At 32.2% G+C, this 20807-nt stretch overlaps 1 protein-coding gene across 2 annotated transcripts in view; it reads right to left on the bottom strand.

Annotated features, from left to right (window-relative positions):
• Acvr2a (activin A receptor type 2A) overlaps nt 1-20807 on the bottom strand; it is a 74933-nt gene that overhangs the window by 3805 nt on the left and 50321 nt on the right. For both annotated transcript variants that reach the window (XM_026388548.2, XM_026388538.2), the window contains exons 5-9: nt 9177-9320; nt 7131-7274; nt 6081-6226; nt 4091-4205; nt 697-835 (exon numbers count right to left, since the gene is read on the bottom strand). In XM_026388548.2, the coding sequence (XP_026244333.1) occupies nt 697-835; nt 4091-4205; nt 6081-6226; nt 7131-7274; nt 9177-9320 (688 nt within the window). The remainder of the gene's footprint in view (nt 1-696; nt 836-4090; nt 4206-6080; nt 6227-7130; nt 7275-9176; nt 9321-20807) is intronic.

The following is a 20807-nucleotide window of genomic DNA, read 5'->3' as shown; positions in this document are numbered from 1 at the left end:
ATGAACTTTTCAATAACAAGAACAAAGAATAAGAAACCCTTTAGAGCCACCCTGCTGTGGTAGAGAATATGACTAATGTCTATGTCAGGTCAAACCTTCAATGTTTTAGGGGGCAGAATTTTATCTGTGGTACATGTGAAAGCATGATCACAGTTCTGTCTTAGAGGATAAAACTAAAATTTAATATGGTTAACGATACGCTGGCATTTCCTGAGTGCTAAACAGACTCAGCCTCAGAGTCTTGAAAGGCAGTCAGAAGGCCCTCCCACTTTACATACATGTCCTCCTACTAAAATAGTTGACTTGAGAACCAGACAAGCAGGACCTACATGACCTAGCTGAAGTAGCAGCTCTTTCTTTACAACTGGATCAGAATCACAAATATAAGTTTCATCAATTACCTTGAAACAATTTCCTCACCTGTAAAATTGTGATAATAACTACCTCCAAAGTGGTTTTAGGAAATAAGCTAAAAGTATGTGAAGTATCCAACAAAACATCTAGCAGCAGTAAAGAAGCAAACACTGACCAGTTCCCTTCTTCCCTGTCCCATCCTTTCTCCTTCCCTGCCTCCTGAATTCTCTACCATCTCTTGGTTATTAAAACAGAAATGTACTTTATTACCTTTGAATGTAACCATCCACTTCATAAATGTGGCATATGTACTTTTTAAAACAAAATACTTTTTTCCCTTACCATCTGCAGCAGTACAGCGAGAAGCCAGTTCCCACAGGACTAATCCCATGGCGTACATATCTATCCTCAAAAATGCATCCCTTTGGAAGTTTATAGCACCTTCTAATACCTCTGGAGCCATATACCTTCGGGTACCAACCTGAAAAATATTTTGAAATCAAACAGTACTCATTCATTAACTTTATGAACTAACATTTTACATTTTTTTAAGAATCAAAACCACATATGGTCTATTATCAGGGTAAAGCAACTAAATTATGAACACCAAATTATAGCATATATACATAGTAAGATCATGTGTGAGTATACTTAAAAAAATATATCAACAGATGTTATTCTGGTAAAGATTCAGAATTTTTCCCTTTCTAGAAGTAATCACAAGGTATTGAACAATGAACAACAATGGGAGAAGGATGGAACAGAGAAAGCTGCATAGTTTTCAACTGTACCTTTGCAAATATTTGAAAAGTATCTTTAAGAAACCCCTTTTTTTGAGGGCTTCAATGACAGATATTATAAAATGTTTTAAAAATACTTAACCAAGCCTGTGCCCAACAACTTGGTATTTCTTAGTGCTATCACTATGGTTACTAAGCTAGTACAGCTAGCTCTATTTGGTGCCTGACAACATTCTTATGTGATATTTTAAAAAGTTTTGTGTCTTATAAGGTAGACCACAATATACTTGAGTTTTAGTAGATCTACTGAGCAGCTGAGCTATTGCTATTTTCAAAAAGCTCCACCCTTAGGTGACTGTGATTCCTATTCCACACTAGAAGTTGGGGAGTTACATGCAATAACACACACAAAAAAACACACACACAGCACAGATGTTAAAAATAAATAAATAAGGACAGATCGCTAAACTCTGAAGTTTTGAATATTCAATTTATTTAATAAGGAGAACACTTTAAAGAAAGAAAAGGTAGCTTTTAATTTTTTTCCTCTTCTGAATAACTATACTACAAATTAACACCTCCCAAAAGCCTACTTAAAAAAAAAATTATTGGTGCAGTATAACTATACATATCAGTGGGATTCACTATTACATCTTCATACATATGCACACATAATAAATTTCATTCCCCAGTACCTCCCCTTTCCCTCTCCTCCTCCCTCCCCTGCTCCCCCCTCCTCTGCTCCCCTTTCTCTATGCTATAGTCTCCTTTCTATTTTCATGAGATCCTCCCCAACTTTCTTCTTTTTTCTCTCTCTCTCTCTCTAGCTTCCACGTATGAGGAAAAAAAAAAACACATTTCTGAGTTTGGCTTATTTTACTTAACATTATGTTCTCAAGTTCTATCCATTTTCCTGAAAATGACATAATTCCATTCTTTATAGCTAACTAAAACTCTATTGTGTGTGTGTGTGTGTGTGTGTGTGTGTGTGTATGCCACATGTTCTTTATATGTTCATCTGCTGAAGGGTACATAGGCTGGTTCTATAATTTGGCTATTGTGAATTGCACTACTATAAACATAAGTATGCATAGATCACTATAGTATTTAATTCTCTTAGACAAATACTTGAGAAGTGGTATTGTTGGGTCATATGGTGGTTCCATTTCTAGTTTTTGAGAAACCTCCATAGTGATTTCCACAGTGGCTGCACTAATCCTACCAACAGTGTATAAGGGCTCCTCATACCTCCATATCCTTGCCAGCATTTATTAATATCTGTATTCTTGACAACGCTATTCTAACTGCAGGGAGATGAAATCTCAATATAGTTTTTATTTACATTTCTCCCACTGCTAAAGACATTGAATCTTTATTCACATATTTCTTGGCCATATGTATTTCTTATTTTGAGAAGTGTATATTTAGTTCATTTGCTCATTTATTGATTGGGTTGTAGGGGTTTTTTGAGGGAGGAGAAGTATTTTGAGTTCTTTATGTATTCTGGATATTAATCCTCTTTTTAAAATGTTGCTGGCAAAGATTTTCTCCCATTCTGTCCTCCTTTTTTCTCTTAAAGATAAATGTATGCCATCTGAAGTTCTCTTTTGTTATAAGAGCATGGCTTATCTAAATTTTTAGCCTAAAATATTCTCTTTTATAAATTGATAATAGATGAAAACTCGTATTTTTCCCCAGAGTTCTTTATTTGCAATATATAAAATTTACAATAACATGCAAGTACCTTCAAATAGTGTTCCAATTTTCTGGTACATAAAATCTAAAGTCAAGGATCAACTGGTATAAGTAATTGGTTATTTTTATCCAACCATATGACCTAACTGCAAAGGAATTAAAAGTTGACATAAGTGAGTCCCCCAGTTTTTCTCAGAAAAAATGCCAGAGGGGTTTATGAGGTACCAAGGATGAAACTTTCCAAAAGTTCATCTTATGACAGTGAGTCATAAGAAGTACAAAGTACAGAGGTTTGTCCCCAGGCTTTCTACATAACATCCACCTTGGTAGTATTTGCCACAAAAGTGTCTCCATTTCTAAAGAGATTTGGTGTCAACTTCTGTAGAGTTCTGTGACTGCTGACCACTGCCCTAAATGTTTTAATTGTTAGTCAACATTGGCAAAATTTGTGTGCCACGACTGTTTACAACTACGTTCTTAGAAACTTGAGGATATGCTGAAAAAAATAAAGCTCATAAATAGCTGACCAAAAATTGTATAACAAAATTTAACACCAAAGCCAATGAATCATTTGCTTCATAGGAAATGTCACCTATCAGGTTAAACTGGTTTTCTTGAAAAAAGGTTATCTTATAGGAGTGAAAACATCTTTCCTAGCCTCACAGCTTCTGAGAATAAAATGTACAGACAATCTTTTCTCTTTGGCCTTTCTATAAGGTTTCCACTGCCAAATTCTTGTTGTATAGACTTTAACTAATTAGGTACCTCACTTAGGCCTATACAAGGGCTTTGTATTCTGGAGAGAATTCACAGAAAGTAGATTAAGAAGTGAGTGAAACAATAAAGAAAAGCAAGAAACAAAAAATAAAGCAAGAAATTGTTGGATACAAAAATGGGAAGGGTATCTTAATACACTGAAGCAAGAATAATGGCTGATTTTTCTTCTATACCACAGGACAGTGAAAGAATAAAAGAATTAAAACTACTGAGTTAATAAGAAGATATCCCTAAGAATGCGGTCCATCAAAAAAGGTGGGTTCTTCCATGATCCACTTTTTAAAAAAAAAAAAATCCTGTAACATCTAGGAGTTATATTATGAAGTAGTACTCTAAACCACCTGAGTCCTCCACCTCAATATGAAAATGACATTTTCCTCAGAAAATGTAACATATAACTTTTGATTGGATGCTAATTTAATCTCCACAACAATTTATACCAATTCAATCTTGATATGCCAGTCTAAGAAAACATGAGACATATTTATTTTTTGTTACATGTTATAATTACCACCCTTCCTTACCTGTCCATGGGTGTCACCTGCAGACTTGCCAGCCTCAAATTTTAATGCCAATCCAAAGTCAGCAATGCAAGCCGTCAGATTGTTTTTCAACAGCACATTTTTACTTTTGATGTCCCTTGCAAATATAAAGATAGTACAATTAAGTTTCAACAAGTTATCTTTTAAATTTTTTGCTCATAATCGGAAAGAAGGAGAATATCTATGCTATAAAATAGTAGTTAAAATATGACATGCAAGGAAAAGAGAAAAGAAGAACCTTAAGCAGAGACCCCATACAGCACAAGAGTAAAGTAACAAAACTCCTATTCCTAACACAGATTGAAGAAGAAATCCTCTCCATAAAGCAGTTTTATAAAGAAATGCCATTCCAAAAACACTTTATCTATGTCATTCTCACATATCAATAATAAAATTGCTATGATTTAAGAGGTTAAGAATATTTCAAAGTTTATAGTAACAAACTCCAAAAAAACTAAAATTTTTAAAAACTAAAGAATTTTTTAAAAAATAGCTAAATTGTGTCCTTTTGTCAACTGTATAGACCTATATTTTAGAATACTCCCTTAGTGTAGTTAGTGGTTCTTATATTTTACACCCAATTGTAGAAAAATATCTCTAGGATATTTAACATCTCTAGGATATATAACACATTTTATCATAAACATATACTACTCTAGCTGTATCCTGTATTCTGAAAAGGGTAACAGTTTTGAAATAGGAAGATGTCTTCCTCTACACACTTGCCTCAACCAGTTCATCCTAGAGATTGCTCTACTCTAATTAAATACATCTTTGCCATGACAAATGGCATGTGTACAGTCACAGGAAACAGCAAAGGGAGAGGTATATATGGATGTTCCATAAAACAGCTTGAAATTCAGGATTTTCAGGGCCCCTACTCCTAATAACCTTTGGGACTCCAAAGGATTAAATCGTTCCCTGTATGGAAGACAGTGCATGTAGGAAGGTGAGAAGAAAAGGGAGCCATTAAGCCAAACCTTAAATGACTTCTTCTTCTGAAGAAGAAGAAGTCATTTAAGGTTTGCAAAACCAGAATCTATATATAAGACATAGGGTTAAAATAATGTCTCCCAGTAACCTAAAATACCACCTGGTGATAATCAACTAAATATTTGTTAAATGAATCAGTCAGTGCCTACTTTTAAAACAACCACTGTTAAATTGAATACAAGATGACAAACTGAATCCCATGTTGAAGGAAGTTAAATACATAGCAAACTGAATCAATGTTTTAAGGAAAAATATTTTGCCTTCTGAGCAATGACAACTGTCTGGATATTACCATCTCACTGACAATTGTTTGAATGATGTCTCCTTTGACCTTAGCTAAAAAAAAAGAATATAAGATAATTCAAAAAATAAGCAAAGAGCTGGACATGGTAGTACCAAAGACTTGGGAGGCTGAAGCAGGAGGACTGCATGTTCAAAGCTAATCTGGGCAACTTAGCAAGATCCTGTCTCAAAATAAAAAATAAAAAGGGTTGGGGATGTAGTTCAGTGGTAAAGTACCCCTGGAACCTGGATTTCACTCCCCAGTACTACAATAAAAAAAAAAAAAAATTTAATTAAAAAAGAAAAACAAAAAGATACACTCAAAAGACTTTCCTTCATTTACATCCCCTTGAATATATTTAAAATCACCTTATATCTTGACTTGAATTAAAATAAATTTATTTTTCCTTTGAGTTAAGAAAATATACTTTCATTCTCAACTATGGTTTTAGAAATGAGACTAAATTAAGAAATACGGAGATAATTAAACTTAACTAATGATGTTAATATATACATTTTCCAAAATACTTCCTAGCCATTATCAAAGCTAATTTAAAAAAATAAATGAAAATCATCTGCCTCTTAGGGCATGACTGGATAACTAAGGGAAAAATTAATTTTACTCAAGGATTTAAAAGCTCATTAAACCATAAACATATTCTGAATCATCTGGAAAAACAAATAAATTTTGCTCTACCTGTGAGATATTGCGGGTTTGTGGCCATCTTTGAGGCCAGGTATATCCTCATGTAAATATGCCAACCCTCTAGCCATGGTTTCTGCAATATGACACAGTTCATTCCAAGAGACCACATTAGCCTTAAGAAAGTCTGATAGTGAGCCCTAAAGAAAGGAGGGTAGAAAAACAAAAACAAAAAAAACTTAAGCTCTTGACAAAAGCCATACGTACACGGGAATTTTTTATCTATAAGTGTAAGACAATGTATCTTTCCTTTGAGTACATAAAAATATACAAAAAACATGGTCCCAATTTCCTTCCAATTCACATTAATCCAAGTTTTTCTTCATACATACTGAAAATCTAAAGTTCTAGAAAAAATTTTAAAGTGAAATTATAGCAATTTTAAATATATTATACAAAAGGACTAGGATAACAAACATCAGAATATACAAGCAACCACTAATAAAACTTTCTCTATTATGGTGAAGAATTAAGGTATAAGAGCCACATACTTAACAATGATAAAAGTATCAAAAATGAAATTTCCTTATTAATGGTACTTTTAAACATCTCTGGAAGTTGAAAAATTGAGGGAAAAAAAACACAAGGGTGTTTTGGTGATAATTACCCTAAAAGATTATATAAATTTTCTGATTCTGGGTTTGTCATTATAGATTTTAAATAAGAGTTTTAAGGTACAGAATTCAAAGTGAAAATGGCTTATGAAATCAAAATAGGTCATTAACAAGTAAATGAAAATTACTAAGCACTGCCTATACTAAAGTATTTGCAAGAGAGGTAATTACAGACAGCACAGGAAATCTGGGACAAAAGACTGGTATTACAAATAGAGAGGCTACAAAAAAAGCTACTTCATTCTTTTGTTAAAATAAGTTATGTTTTAAAATGGATTTTTATTTAAGAGCAATTTGCACTTTATGTTAAGTAATAATCAACTATATAATATATTATCTACTGAAAAATAGGTCTGAGGGATTTGTAGTCAACATCAGGTAGGTAGGCCAACTCTTGATTTTACTGAATTCAAGTGTTAGGTAGTTTTACCTTTTCATGAAATGCTGTTATTAGCCAAAGGTCCACATCAACACTGGTGCCTCGTTTTTCTGCACCGATGAACTGTAATATGTTTTCATGCTTCATTCCAGGTAAACTATAGACTTCATATTCATTTTGCCATGACTGTTTATCCTAGGATTAAAAAGAAAGAATAGTAAGAACAACAACAAAATATTAAATAAATCACATCTAATAAATTACTTAAAAAGTTCTAAAGAAACAAAAAAAATGTATTTAAGTAGAAAAGACCTTTTGTTTTGACCTTTCATTTAATGAAAGGAAGTTCTATTAGTTAACACTATCAGAGTTCTGGTAGTTCCATACTAAACGCCTGTCCACCCTAATCCTTTAAAACATCGTTTTCTGTGCTTCTAGAGGAACAGTAGTTCATCAGAAATGTTGCACTTTTGCATACTACAATGGCAACACATTCTACTTCCAAGTTATTATAAGTATTACACTGTAATTTCATCATGGTGTGAAGCTGCTCCTGTCAGTAATCAAAATAATCTCTCTGAAAGATGCAATTCAGGTGGAATTACTCTGTCCAAACAGAAAACATTTTTGTTTTCAACGACTAACATATTATGTAGCATTCTTTAAAGTCACCATATACTCATTTGTGCCTGCAAATGATTCATGTCTACTACATTTTTACTTATAAAAGATTAGTTTCTTTTCACTATGAAAGGACACTGAAAAGACAGGCACCAAAGCATATGGATTAGGAAACCTCTGGCTCCAAACTACCTAAACTTAAATTCTGAATCTGCCACTGACCTTTGGCAATATATATAATCAATTTCCTCATTAAGTAAAACAGGGATTGCAGTATCTGTCTCATAGTGTTGTGGCATTACATGTACATACTAATAATATACATACATATATGTAATATATAACACCTGACATAAGAGCATTCAATAAAATGCTACTCTTAATATCCAAATACGTTCATGTAATTTTTAAGATTCCTCACACATTAAAATAAACTTTCCCTGACTTTTTAAAATACCTTTATTTTATATATTTATTCTTATGTGGTTCTGAGGATCAAACCCAGGGCCTCGCATGTGCTAGGTGAACACTGTACTGCTGAACCACAACCCTAGCCCCTTCTCTGACTTTTTAAAAAATAAATCCTGGCATTACAGACTGTACACTCTAGAGTTCTAAATTGTAATTTATAGGATCTGCATTACTAACAAAAATAACCAATGAAAGTAATAATCTTCTTCATAGATTCTACAATACAAGCTTTAGGAGAGGTAAGAAGGCTAAAATCTAGTTATAGTAAGGCAAATTGCTTATAGGATAGCTTTGCAATAAGGAAAACTTAGGTGTAGGAGTAGAGCTTATATCCTCAAATCCAACCTGGGGCTTAAGTACTAAGGATAGCATTAGCCACAAGGGTACAAAAGCAAGAGCAAGGGAAAATGGAATCATCATCAAATTACACCACTGATGCAACAAAACAAAAGAAGGGTAAAAGCTTGATAAGGGTTTTGTGAAAAGTCCAGCTATTTTTGAAAGAAAAACAACTCAATAGTAAACCAATTATTTGGAGTCTTGATTCACTGCCTCTGAAAATTCACCAAACAAAAACTTAAATAATTACATAAACACTCGAAGTAGAATGAAAATAAATCAGTCTGTTCACATACCTCCAAACAGCAATTCTAAAACAAAACACGCTACTTCTTCACTTTTATGTTTGCTTTTTTTGATAATGTAAGGGATATTAAAATTTAACCAATGGGGTTTTTTAATTGGAATCCTTAGCATTTTTATAGAATTTTTATTGGCAAAAGATCACCCATGTTTATTTAATATAATTCTACCACTCCAAACAAACATGTTTTTGTACTAATAATTCCATTTCTCAGATGTGAAGGCAGACATAAAAAGGCTAACTGCTTTTCCCAGTATTATCACATTATCACTTTGGAATATATGTCCTATGTGTTTAGACTGCTTCTGAGTTATAATGTCCTAGTTGGTTTCAGCTTTATATATAACTTTATAACTGCATACCTGTATTGGGAATATTTTAACGGCAACATATTCATTGAGCAACTGGGCTTTCCAAACACAACCAAATCTTCCCCTTGCTTTCACTTCTAATAATTGCAGTGGCTTCAAACCTAGTAATGGAGAAGGTGGGGGTGGTCCTGGGTCCTGTAGATAAACAAGAATAATAGTGTAAATAAGCAGACCCTGGAACATATCAATTCTAAAAATGAGAAATAAGTGAGTATACTGAAGAATCAACTGACAGAAATAAATGGTAAACACATAAGGATGACATTAATTTCAATCTTACTAGAACTGAGTTTCTCAAGCATCACTAATCTGTAGGGATTACGAAGCAGGCAACTTGATTTAAGAGTTGTCATAATAACAGTTAGCAGTATTGCTTCTCAGGTACAGCAGTAGAAAAAAATCTAATACCATTTTTGATCCAGTCTCTCTAATTTTCCCCACTAAGATTTTCTGTGAGCTTTAGATCACTCATAACAATATTTCCTCAGAGAATAAGTATTTGAAAAGTGCCAGAAAAAGCAGATTATGACTATGTCTTAAAGAAAACCTCAAAATATACTTTTTCTAATGGCTATTTAATTTAAAATTTTTTCTTCATTAATTAAAATATTTTCTTCATTAATCTTAGAAACTACCAGTCATTCTTAAGTACATTGCAGTTAGATGTACGAAATACAAAAGCATGTAAAATAAATATGTTATAGCCAAATTGTTTATACGTTGTCCTCATTTTTTAACATATTAACAATTCATCACTTTGTTTATAATTATTCCCAAAATAAGTTTGTGTTCTGAGGCCGACTGGCAAAGAAAATATAAACCAAAATTCAAAAAAGAAGTGGTCATCATATTAGATAGCAAGGTATAATAAATAATTAATTTTTAAAACAGAACAAACATAGTATATAAATAGGAATACAACAAGGAAATCTTCCCTATACAAAGTAGGATGACAACTTTTCTCTGAAAACATTTTATTGGTTGGTTATCTGCCATTCCAGAAAGCTTCCAGAGAAAAGCAATAGAAATGTTTCCAGGGCTACATAACAAATGTTGTGAGGAGGACATAAAATTTTTGTTGCAAGAGGGAAAAGTATGATGGCACTGTGTTCCTCAGACATTTAGAAATGTTATGCTACCCAGATCAATACATCTTACTCTGCCTTTCTTCTCCCTCTCTTTTTATCTCCTCTCCTAATGCCTCAAATACTCCTAGTGCTCCTTAGGCATCATTCAGCCTACTGGTGCCACTCAGGAGTTTAAAAGTTCACATCTATCATTAGAAAGACCCTCAACAATAGAAACACTGCAAGGTTATAAAATAGGAAAAACATGCAACTAGACAATCTTTATAAAATGGCTTGAGAACTCCTATTTTAAAACAGCATACTGTAAAATAGATTACTGTAACTCATTTTAAACTCAGATATTTATTTTAAAACGTCTACAGAAGTTGCTTTTTCTTTCCAGGTTCAAAATATGAAGGATTAGTAAGCTAGAGTGTTTCTGTTAGCAAAGCAATAGGGCAACGAGGTCAGCTGTTAATCTTACAAGAAGGACAGGCTCTTGAGAATGATTCTCAGTGGGAGGGAACACAAGACTCTCTGCAGTTTCTATGGAAACTACACCATCCCTATCTCATTCTTCAACTATCTCTACCTGTAATTAGAGATTCTACCAACAGCAGTAGTTTGCTTATACAAATGTGAATACAGGCAAAAATGCTGAAAACTACTTTTCCAGAGGCAAAGAAAACCCATCCAGTCTTCAAGGTCCAAGAATAACTGTATAACTGCATAAAGGAATGATTAAGCTAAACAGAAAAGGCTAGAAAGGTATATTTTTCAAAGCAAAAATGCCAAAAACTAAAGTATGCAGATAAGAACTGAAAGCTGAAGAAAGTAATATGGTAGAAAGTAATACAGCTCTAAACTGAAATTTTTAGTGACATAAATAAACTGAGAACGTTTGTAGATAACATATACATTTATATACTCTCTGTTCTAAAGGGTACCAACCACGGAGATATGATTCAATCTGTAAAACAAGATTTAGATGATTTAATTCACATCTCAAAAATATATCAGTAGTTCAAACAATGATTTGAGTACATTAACTTTAAATTCAGAAGATATACAATAATTTTTAATGTGTATGTTTAGGGAAAAAGTAGTTATTTGTTTTCCAAATGCACAGATAAGGAAAGTTTCTAAGGCTCTGTTCAGCAAATTTCTAAGCTACCACTATTTCAGAAAGATATCTTAAGTCACCCTCTTAATATTACAATTATATTCAATATTGTATCATAACAACCATAACACTTCTTTCAAAATTACTTAAAAGTAAAAATCCTCAAATTAAGAGAAAAAACTGGCCTATTTTATTTTCAGAGTGAGAAAAAGGTCTACAAAGGCACATTCTTATAGTATTAAAACTTTTAGAAATGTGTTTTTAAGTGTAATTTAAAATAATATTCTTTAACAATTAAAGGATTAGGTCTAAAATTGAATAACTTTTTAGCAAAGATAATTGTATAAAATCTATAGTACTCATCAATATAAATTTTTTGCTTTTTTAATCAGAAATTATTCGAATAAAATATTAAATGCATTTCTAATATGTTTTATTTATCCAATAATCTAAGAATATTAGAAACAATTTTCAGCTTATTAAGATCATTATAGTAATTTACCCACACAAACACACAAAAAAAAAAACCTTATTTGATTCTAGAAATAAAGACTTAAACCTTTGAAATGTATGACACCCTGGGAAGACAAATGCAAATGTAAATGTCAGAAATGACAGCAGCATTCTGTCTGATGTTATCCACAAAATACTGCTTTGCCCTGCTATACTGAAAAACTACTTTTGGGAAAGCATCTAAAAAGGTTTTAAGAATTCATAAAAACTTTTCCTAAGTATCCAGTTATCTTGCAATATACATACTATTTTGGAAAACTAAAAAGATATACATTAGAAATGGCTCTGATTATACTCATGTCATCAGAAAATATCATGCTAAAACTACAATTATTGGAAAAAGTCTTCTACCCCAGGACTCCTTCCCAATATCATTATTATAACCAACACTAGAATACACAGATAGAGATGGACAGTTGTGAAGTCATCTGTTATCATTTTACTATTTCTGAATTCTCCATTTGAAGGGTGAATTCTAATAAAGTTATATAGCCTTAAACATTCAGACAGCAAAAATTCATCAAAAGTTGTATTTCTGCAGCTAGTTCATTTGCTAGAAATGCCAAAGATAAAACTATCTGAAAATACAGATTTCACATTAAAAGATAATGGGCTGGACTAGAAAGCTCTTGTTAAAAATGAGCACATGCTAACATTGAAACTTATGACATCCTCTAAAAATTAAACGATACAAAATTTTTAAGGCAATTAGAGTCATTTGATGTTCTTTTAATCAGCTAAAACAGTCATTTCTATATTCTACTTTAAATAAGTATAAATACTCTTAGCATTCCTTTAAAATCAAAACCTATTACTATGTCAAATCAATCATATTTTTATAATAAAGGCAGGGGGAAATCCTTATAACATAAATGTATATAAACTAAAGGATGCACAGTAAAGCAACAATAACAACAAAAATCTTAAGGACAAAATGTTTAATATGCATCCACAAAAAATTCCACAACCATAAAACAAACATCAATGCATCTTACCTCTATCATTATATGAAAGGCGTGCTTGTGAAGAAAAAACACAGGCAAAAGAAATTACGATTCATATTCAGAATGAGATGAAAAATGACACATCAGTTACAAAAGGAAAGAGAATAATGATTTAGCTTTTAAAAAGTTGGCAGTGATCCAATGTATTATATCTTTAAATGAATTTTGGGAACTACTTTCCTTATGAACAGAGGAAAGTAATATCAAAAAAAAAATTCAAAAACAAAAAACAAAAGGACCACTTGGATTTTACCTATCAGATGAGAGGTAGTAAACAAATTATTGACTCTAGAACAATATGAAGTTATCTGACCCAACATACTTCAAGCTAGCAAGTGAACTAAACCAAGTCTTAAATAATTTACTACTGATTTTTGAAAAGTACCTAGAGTCTACACTTTAAGACTAAAACAAGCATTTTAACTCAAAATGATATGAGAGAGAACTGGCTTCTGGACACCAGAGGGCAGTATTGCTTTTAACAAAATCTAGCTAGCAGCCCTAAAGAAATTTCTATAGAGCTAGAATCTCTCCTCTGATTATATTTTCTGGGTTGTCCTAAGAATTTTTAGAATCTCCTACTTCTACTGAGTGAATTGCCCCACTCCTTTTTCATGGAAGACAGCAGAATCACAGCCGTAAGAGAAAAATGTTTCTGGTGTCTATGACTATGTACAACATACTACACTGGTAAAAATAATAATAATACTAATAAGACAGAAAAAACAAATCACCAGAATTAAGTAAAACAGTGACAGACCAGGCCTAATTTTAACCTACTTTCCAGACACATAAAGGCAAAGAAATTAAAATGAGTCCTAATTAAAATAGAATTTAAATGAGTTAATCCACATTTCAAACTGATAATATATCAGCAGTTCAAATTTTGATTTAAGTATAATATTAACTTTAAATTTGGAAACATTCAATAATTGGATAAGCAGTAGTGGCCTTGGGAATGTTCCACACACATGTCTCACAGTCTGAGGCCAGTCGACTGCTAACAGAGAACAAGATTTTCATTTTTCTAGTCATCCCCAAATAGGTAAGAACTTGAATTTAAAATTGAGAGAAACATTGTTGCTGAGAATTATTCCCAATAGATGGTTATATTCCCCAGTTTCCAATATTTCTACAACATTTCTAAAGAGAAAAATAGCACAAAAAAAATAACTGATAACTCCTTTATCTTTACCGGCTACTTAGCCAGTTTTTCTTCCTTCTCAATATTCTTCCTGTGATAATGATTCAGAACTATTTATAATTCATACAAAAGGCTGAGTTAATCCCACCATTAAAATATCTCATCAGTATTCCAGAGAAAAATTCATCCCGTGAAAGCCATGCCATCTGGATAACTACAGATTCCCAAGGTTCAAGGATCACTCAGATCTTGCTTTAGTACAGGTGCTTTCAGAAATAAAGACACCACTGTACAAACACAGTGCAAATAGGTGCTATCCTTACATCTTACCAAAAAGGATATCTCTGCTTATATTATTCCTAATAAATAAACATTAGAATAAGTTATAAAACGACCAAAGCTTAAATGAGTGAAAACAAGAACGGAGCTCAACGTGACAAAAAGGATCATGACAGAATCCAAAAACAACAACAAACTCACAAAGAGATTTTTTATAAAAATATATATTTGCTTAATATATTTCCAAATAAACATCAAGATAAGAAAAATGACCCACACTAAACAAAAGCCACCAACAACAGTCCTTAAAATATACCCTATGTGACAAAATAACAAGTTAAAATCCAAAAAAAATGACTTAAATGTACAGATTAAAAAGTAACCAAACAAATGAGCTGGATTCACAAATTTAAAAACATAGCTTTGAGTATTATGTTCTACAACTCTAGGTAACAGCAAAAATAAAATCAGCACATTAATGTGAAGGAATTAGTTTGGGGAATTAGAAAGAGACTTGCTGCTCATCCCTTAAGTGGGAAAAAAAATTAGTGCCAAACATCAGAAAAAAATAAAGAGTATTTCTTCATTCATCATTTCAAAAACTGTTTAATAAGCACCTTGTCTGTGTCAGGTACTGACTACCCGAACCCTCATGAAGCTTACAGTAGTCCAGGGTAGAGAGACTTACCAATGATTCACACTAAAGAATACATAATTATAAACTAACAGCAATACAAAGGAATTCAGAACCTTAAGCATCTATAAAAAGATACCTGACTTTCACAGGGAGGTGAAATAAGATTTCCCTGAGCACACTCTCAAGTAATGGAGTAAGAACTAGAGGGATGCAGAAAACAATTTTGGGACTAGATATCCAACTTAAATGGGCAATTATTCCATTTATTGAAAACCAAGTTTCGGAGTGGTAAGTGTTTGAAAATCTAGAAGTGAGTTATTTAGGAGTTAAAATATGCAGATATGAAATACAAGGAAATCTTTCCAGAAACAAAGATTTTTGTTTATATACTATATATGTTTACATGATTATGTACTATAAATATTCTTTTATTTACTATTTAATCTATTCCAAGATATCTATAGCTCTATCTATATACATATATAAATTTTTCCCTTTTTTCTACACCTCACTCAATAACCTGTTGGGACTATCAAAAAAGATTTGAATGTCTCCTCTTTATTATCTAATTATTTTACATTTTAAGAAATTCTACAATTGTTCATTTTTTAAAAGCCTATTGTCAAGCAGATAGAAATAAAATAACCCAGTGTATCAGGGCAAACATTTCTGAGCTAGAAAAGGCAAATATACAATTACAGATTCAGTAATACTGATATTGTTAAATACACAGCCATGATTCTAATTAGATCTTCCATATTCCTTTGTAATGTATCCTACTTCCTACAGTTCTTTTCACCTTGCTCCTCCCGAAAGCAAAGCAAAAATTAACATGGATGAGACAAGGATTCTGGAAAAGTTCCCTACAAAGTGGTTAGCACTTCAGAGCAGACAGAACTGGGATGAAAAGTCAGAAAGAAACGAAGGCATGTCCATTTCTCCTTCTGATTATTGGTCAAAAGCATCAGGTTTCCGACTACAGAAGAAATTTTATTTATTTTAGAATTTGTATTCTGCAGATTAAGATGAAGAAAAGGAAAAGGATGATGTTGTACACAAATAAATTGTGTTGTGGGTAAAATGGTTGCTTATCTACAAGGGTATATATACTTGAAACAGAAACTGTTTTAAATGTAAATTACATAAACTTATCCCTTTATCCTACTTGAATTTTTTATAGACCCTATCAAATTATTTATTGAAATAAGTCATTTATAAGTAATTCAATCAATGAACCTCAATACTTGGAATTAAATGCCCAGGCTTTGCCACAGGGTCGGGGACTCTAAACAATTCATTTATATGTGCCTTAATTTTCTTTATGAACTGGACTTGATTAAACAGAACCCATTTCATGGGGTATTTAAAGATTAAATGAATTAACAGGTATAAAGTGCTTTGTATACTGTGTTATACAGAATTCAAAATGAAATATTTTATTACACAAAATTCCAAGTATTAACTTTGATATATATCAATGATAGGATAGTTTCAATAAAAATGATTCCTTTTGAGTTCAATTTTTTTTTAACCAGGTACCAGGAATTGTACCCAGTGATGCTTAAACAGGGAGCTACATCCCCATCCCTTTTATTTATATATATATATATATATATATTTTTTTTTTTTTTTTAATTTAGAGTCTGAGTCTTGCTGAGTTGCTTTAGAACCTCACTAAATTGTTAAGGCTGGCTTTGAGCTACAGATCCTCTTGCAGATGGGATTATAGATATGAGCCACCACACTCAGCTTGGGTTCAATTCTGAAGTTGCTACTCTGTTGGCAATAACAGCTAACAGTTATTTGAGCACTTAACATTAGCAAAACACCCCAATGTTTTCCTCCCAATCACTACAGAACTGGAATCAGACATTTCTTCCTTCATACTTTTCTTATAAAATGACTAATGCAATTCCTTTCATAATCTTTGCCCTTCATTTCTGAGCTGCAAAGTAATCAACCAATCAACCTGTTTTTAGTTTACTTAGATACTAATCCACAAAGCTTCCATAACAGTTGTTTTACTAAATGGAGTTTTTCAATTCTATTTTCTCAAATAAATAAAAAAAAATGACAACAATGAAATAGCATGAAGGAACAAGTCTAAGATGAGGTCTAGGAGATGAAGACTACAGAGAAAAAGCAAACTCACTTCCTCCTAACTACCATCTCTTTTTTGTCAGGTAAGAAAAAAGATAAATTATATACTCTGGTCCCTATACATGGTTCCCATTTCCAAAGGGAAAAATTAATTCAAGATTTTGAAATTTAAATGGAGGGCAGAGGCTATAGCTCAGTGGTAAAGTGTTTGCCTAGTATGTGTGAAGCCCTGGGTTCAATCCTCAGCACCACATAAAATTAAATAAATAGAATAAAGGTATTGTTTAAAAAATTAAATGAAAATCACTTTTAGAAATAAGTTGCGTTGGTTAATTTTAAACTGCTCTAAGCTATTAATAAAACTACATTTTTCCCCCTTCTCCCCCTTCCTAACTTTTTCCTTTGGGACATAGAATTTTAGCCATCTCCAAGTGACCCTGTCTGAGCACTTGTGGGTTGGGGGTGGAATAACTGAGAATTGAACCCAGGGATACTTTATTACTGAGCCACATCCTCAGCCCTTTTATTGTAAGAATCTCACTAAGTTGCTGTAGCTGGCCTCAAAACTTGCAACCCTCCTACCTTAGTCTCCCAAGTTGCTGGTATTATGGGTATGTGTCACCACACTCAGCCTCTAAGTATTTTTAAGTGGAATAAATTACATATGCCCAGTGAAAGTAATATTTTCTCAAGGGACATGTTTATGAATAGTTTATGACACTGCTCAGAATTAGAAGTATATTTTAAAGAAAGCTATAATTTAGGTTATCAATACAAAAGTAATCATATACCATAGTGGAACACAGAAGGAAAAATATGTATAGCAGCCCTGTACTATCTCTTAGGCATATGGCAAAAAAGAAAAAAAACTCCAAGCTGATAAAAATATCACATTGTACACCTTAAATGTACACCGTTTCTCTCTCTCTCTCTCTCTCTCTCTCTCTCTCTCTCTCTCTCACACACACACACACACACACACACACACACACACACACAGTTTTGATATTTCCTGAGCATACCAAAACACTCCACTAAATCTCACTTAAAAATACATCATTTAATCAAATGAGATAGATTACCCATAACAAACTGAAAATATATCTTCTGTATACTGTTAAAATAATTCAATTTTAGAAAAATATTTTATAATTGATAAAAGAGGAATAAACTATATCCTCAAGTGAGGTTACAGAAAGATACAGAAGGATATTCACCAAGCTGTTTTATAAACTGATTATTTTCAGGAAAGTGAGAGAAAGGGGAAAAAGGAGGAGCAAATCATTCTCCTTTTTTAGACACCTCTTTCTAAATAATTTATCTTGATACAACAAACATGTATTCATAAGTAGTATTTTAAGTAAAAGAGAGTTTTAAAAGAGAGGGAGAAGGCAAAAGAAAGAAAAGGCAAGAGAATAGATATGTATTAATTAACTCCAACCATTTAGCATCAACTTATGACTTCAAGATGTGCTTCTATGGATACTATAATAACTATTTTGTAATAAAATAAAATTTAATATATTTCCCCTGCATCCTCCCAAATAAGGAAACAGCATATTTTTCCAAACTGACTTAAAAAATGTTATCCTACCCATTCCATGTCTTATTAATTCTAAATGGATCCAAACAGAGACCCATTATCAAGAGAAAAACTTCTACAGAGTACTTTCACAGATGACTTAGTTTCTCAGTGGGTACTAATTTGGCATAGCATAATTTGACAACCTATTATTACTTTAATATTAAGGTCAACAGGATTATTTTCCAGTCCAACTCAGGGATCCCAAACATCAGAAAGTCCTTACTTCTTATCAAACTAACACCTATTTAAATGTCATGATGCAAGGACTAAAGAGGCTGGTATCATTTTTATAACTATTAACTCTGCAATAATAAAGTGCTAATTATATAGCCTTAAAAAAATGAACAAGTGGCCAACATCATACCCTGTTAAAAGGGGATCATTTCTAGCCCCTAAAGTTAATTTTCTTATCAAGTGGTGTTTTTTATTAGCACAAATATAAATCTTATAAGCAGGAAACTTAAACTCACATATAGTCATGAAAGCAATGCAAACAGTTTTATATTTTTACATTCAGTTTACTCACTATATTTTATAAGAGCAGCTTCCTATATGTGGAAAGATAGTTTCGGCACAGACAAAAAAAAAATTAACCTGGATAACACAAATTGACAGAAAGTTTCAGTCTCATTCTCTTATAAAAGCTGGAATATTTCAACTTCTTTAAAATCCCTCCAAAAATATGACCTCAAGATTTATCTCAAGGCAAAATCCTAAAGCACAAAACGTACAATTGAAGAAAAAAAAACTGGAATATTTTATTAACATCTTGGTATAACTCTACAAACAACAAATTCAATTCACTAATTCAGCACTTACAGAATGGTGATTACACACAAACACCTGTGTAAAATATAGCAGTAATTACAATATATACTAAGTCTTTAAGGAGCTTACAATCTAACAGAAGAATGGAATATGAACACAAATTGCTATAAGCCCTTCCCAACATAATTCATCCGAATTGCAGAAACAGAAAATGACTTGACCACTATTTTGTCAATTTTTTCAAGGATGGCAAATAATCAAAACAATTCAGATACATATGATGAATGTTCTAGGGTGTAGTGGGAAGAAAGAACCACAAGGCAGAGTACAAGACACGTTATGCTCAAATTTTATATCCTTTATAGTGGATCACTGGGCGTTATCAAATATTTTTAAACACAGAAACAACATAATCAAACATGTAAAATGCTATTCTAACAATAGTACAGATGAAGGAAGAGAAATGAAAACAAGAAAACCAACTATAAGATACAGAATTAATCACAACCACAGATGTAAAAATGTCCTGAACCACAATAGGATCAGTAAGGAAGAAAAAGGTGAAGGAACAGGATTTAATAAACGACAAGGCCAAAGTCAGAAATAGTTCTCTACAGGGCTTTCATCCAGTGTAATTGGGAAGAAATTAAATAGTGGTAGAAAAAACAGTAGTTATCCATCATAAAGAAGCATGCCTTCAATTTTTTTAAAAAATAACAAAATGCTTTTTCTGTTCTTTTAATTATGCTAGTTTTAGAATGATTTTTGTTGGTTACTAAAAATCATAATTAAAAGAACCATGTTTTAAAGTATTTATATCCCTGTATCACTTCTTCAAGATAAAAATACTAATGAAACCAGAAAAAAAAATCTAAACAACCTGATGTCTTAAAGAATCCTACCATTTAAATATCAGAACAGTTTTATTAATTATGATGCCACCAATTCCTAACAACAGACTACTTTATTCACAAAACAGTCTTTAGCCAAGATATTTTTATTGGTATAATTATATGTAATAGTGGGATTCATTATGTCATATTCACACATGCACATAATTTGATCAATCTCATTTCGCTAACCAAGGATTTGAGAAATTTCTCTAAGAAAGTAACAACAAATTTGGTCATTGTGGTTATACATTTAAAGAATTTGGAAGAAGAATTCTCCAATAATCCATGGCAAAAATGTTAAAATCTTTTCTCAACTAGTCTTGAAATTATACTGGATATACATGAATGTGGGGTAAAATTCATAAAGACACCTTAATACCATACATTCAGTATTCCTCTCCTAACTACCTCTTAACCCTTCAAAATAGTCATTTTGGGGACTATTTTCCAACAGGGTTTGAACTTTGAACCCAAGGACACTTAACCACTGAGCCACATCCTCAACCCTT

This window comes from Urocitellus parryii, chromosome 1 (assembly GCF_045843805.1).
Source record: "Urocitellus parryii isolate mUroPar1 chromosome 1, mUroPar1.hap1, whole genome shotgun sequence".
NCBI lineage: Eukaryota > Metazoa > Chordata > Mammalia > Rodentia > Sciuridae > Urocitellus > Urocitellus parryii.
This window is presented reverse-complemented; position numbering and strand designations above follow the sequence as displayed.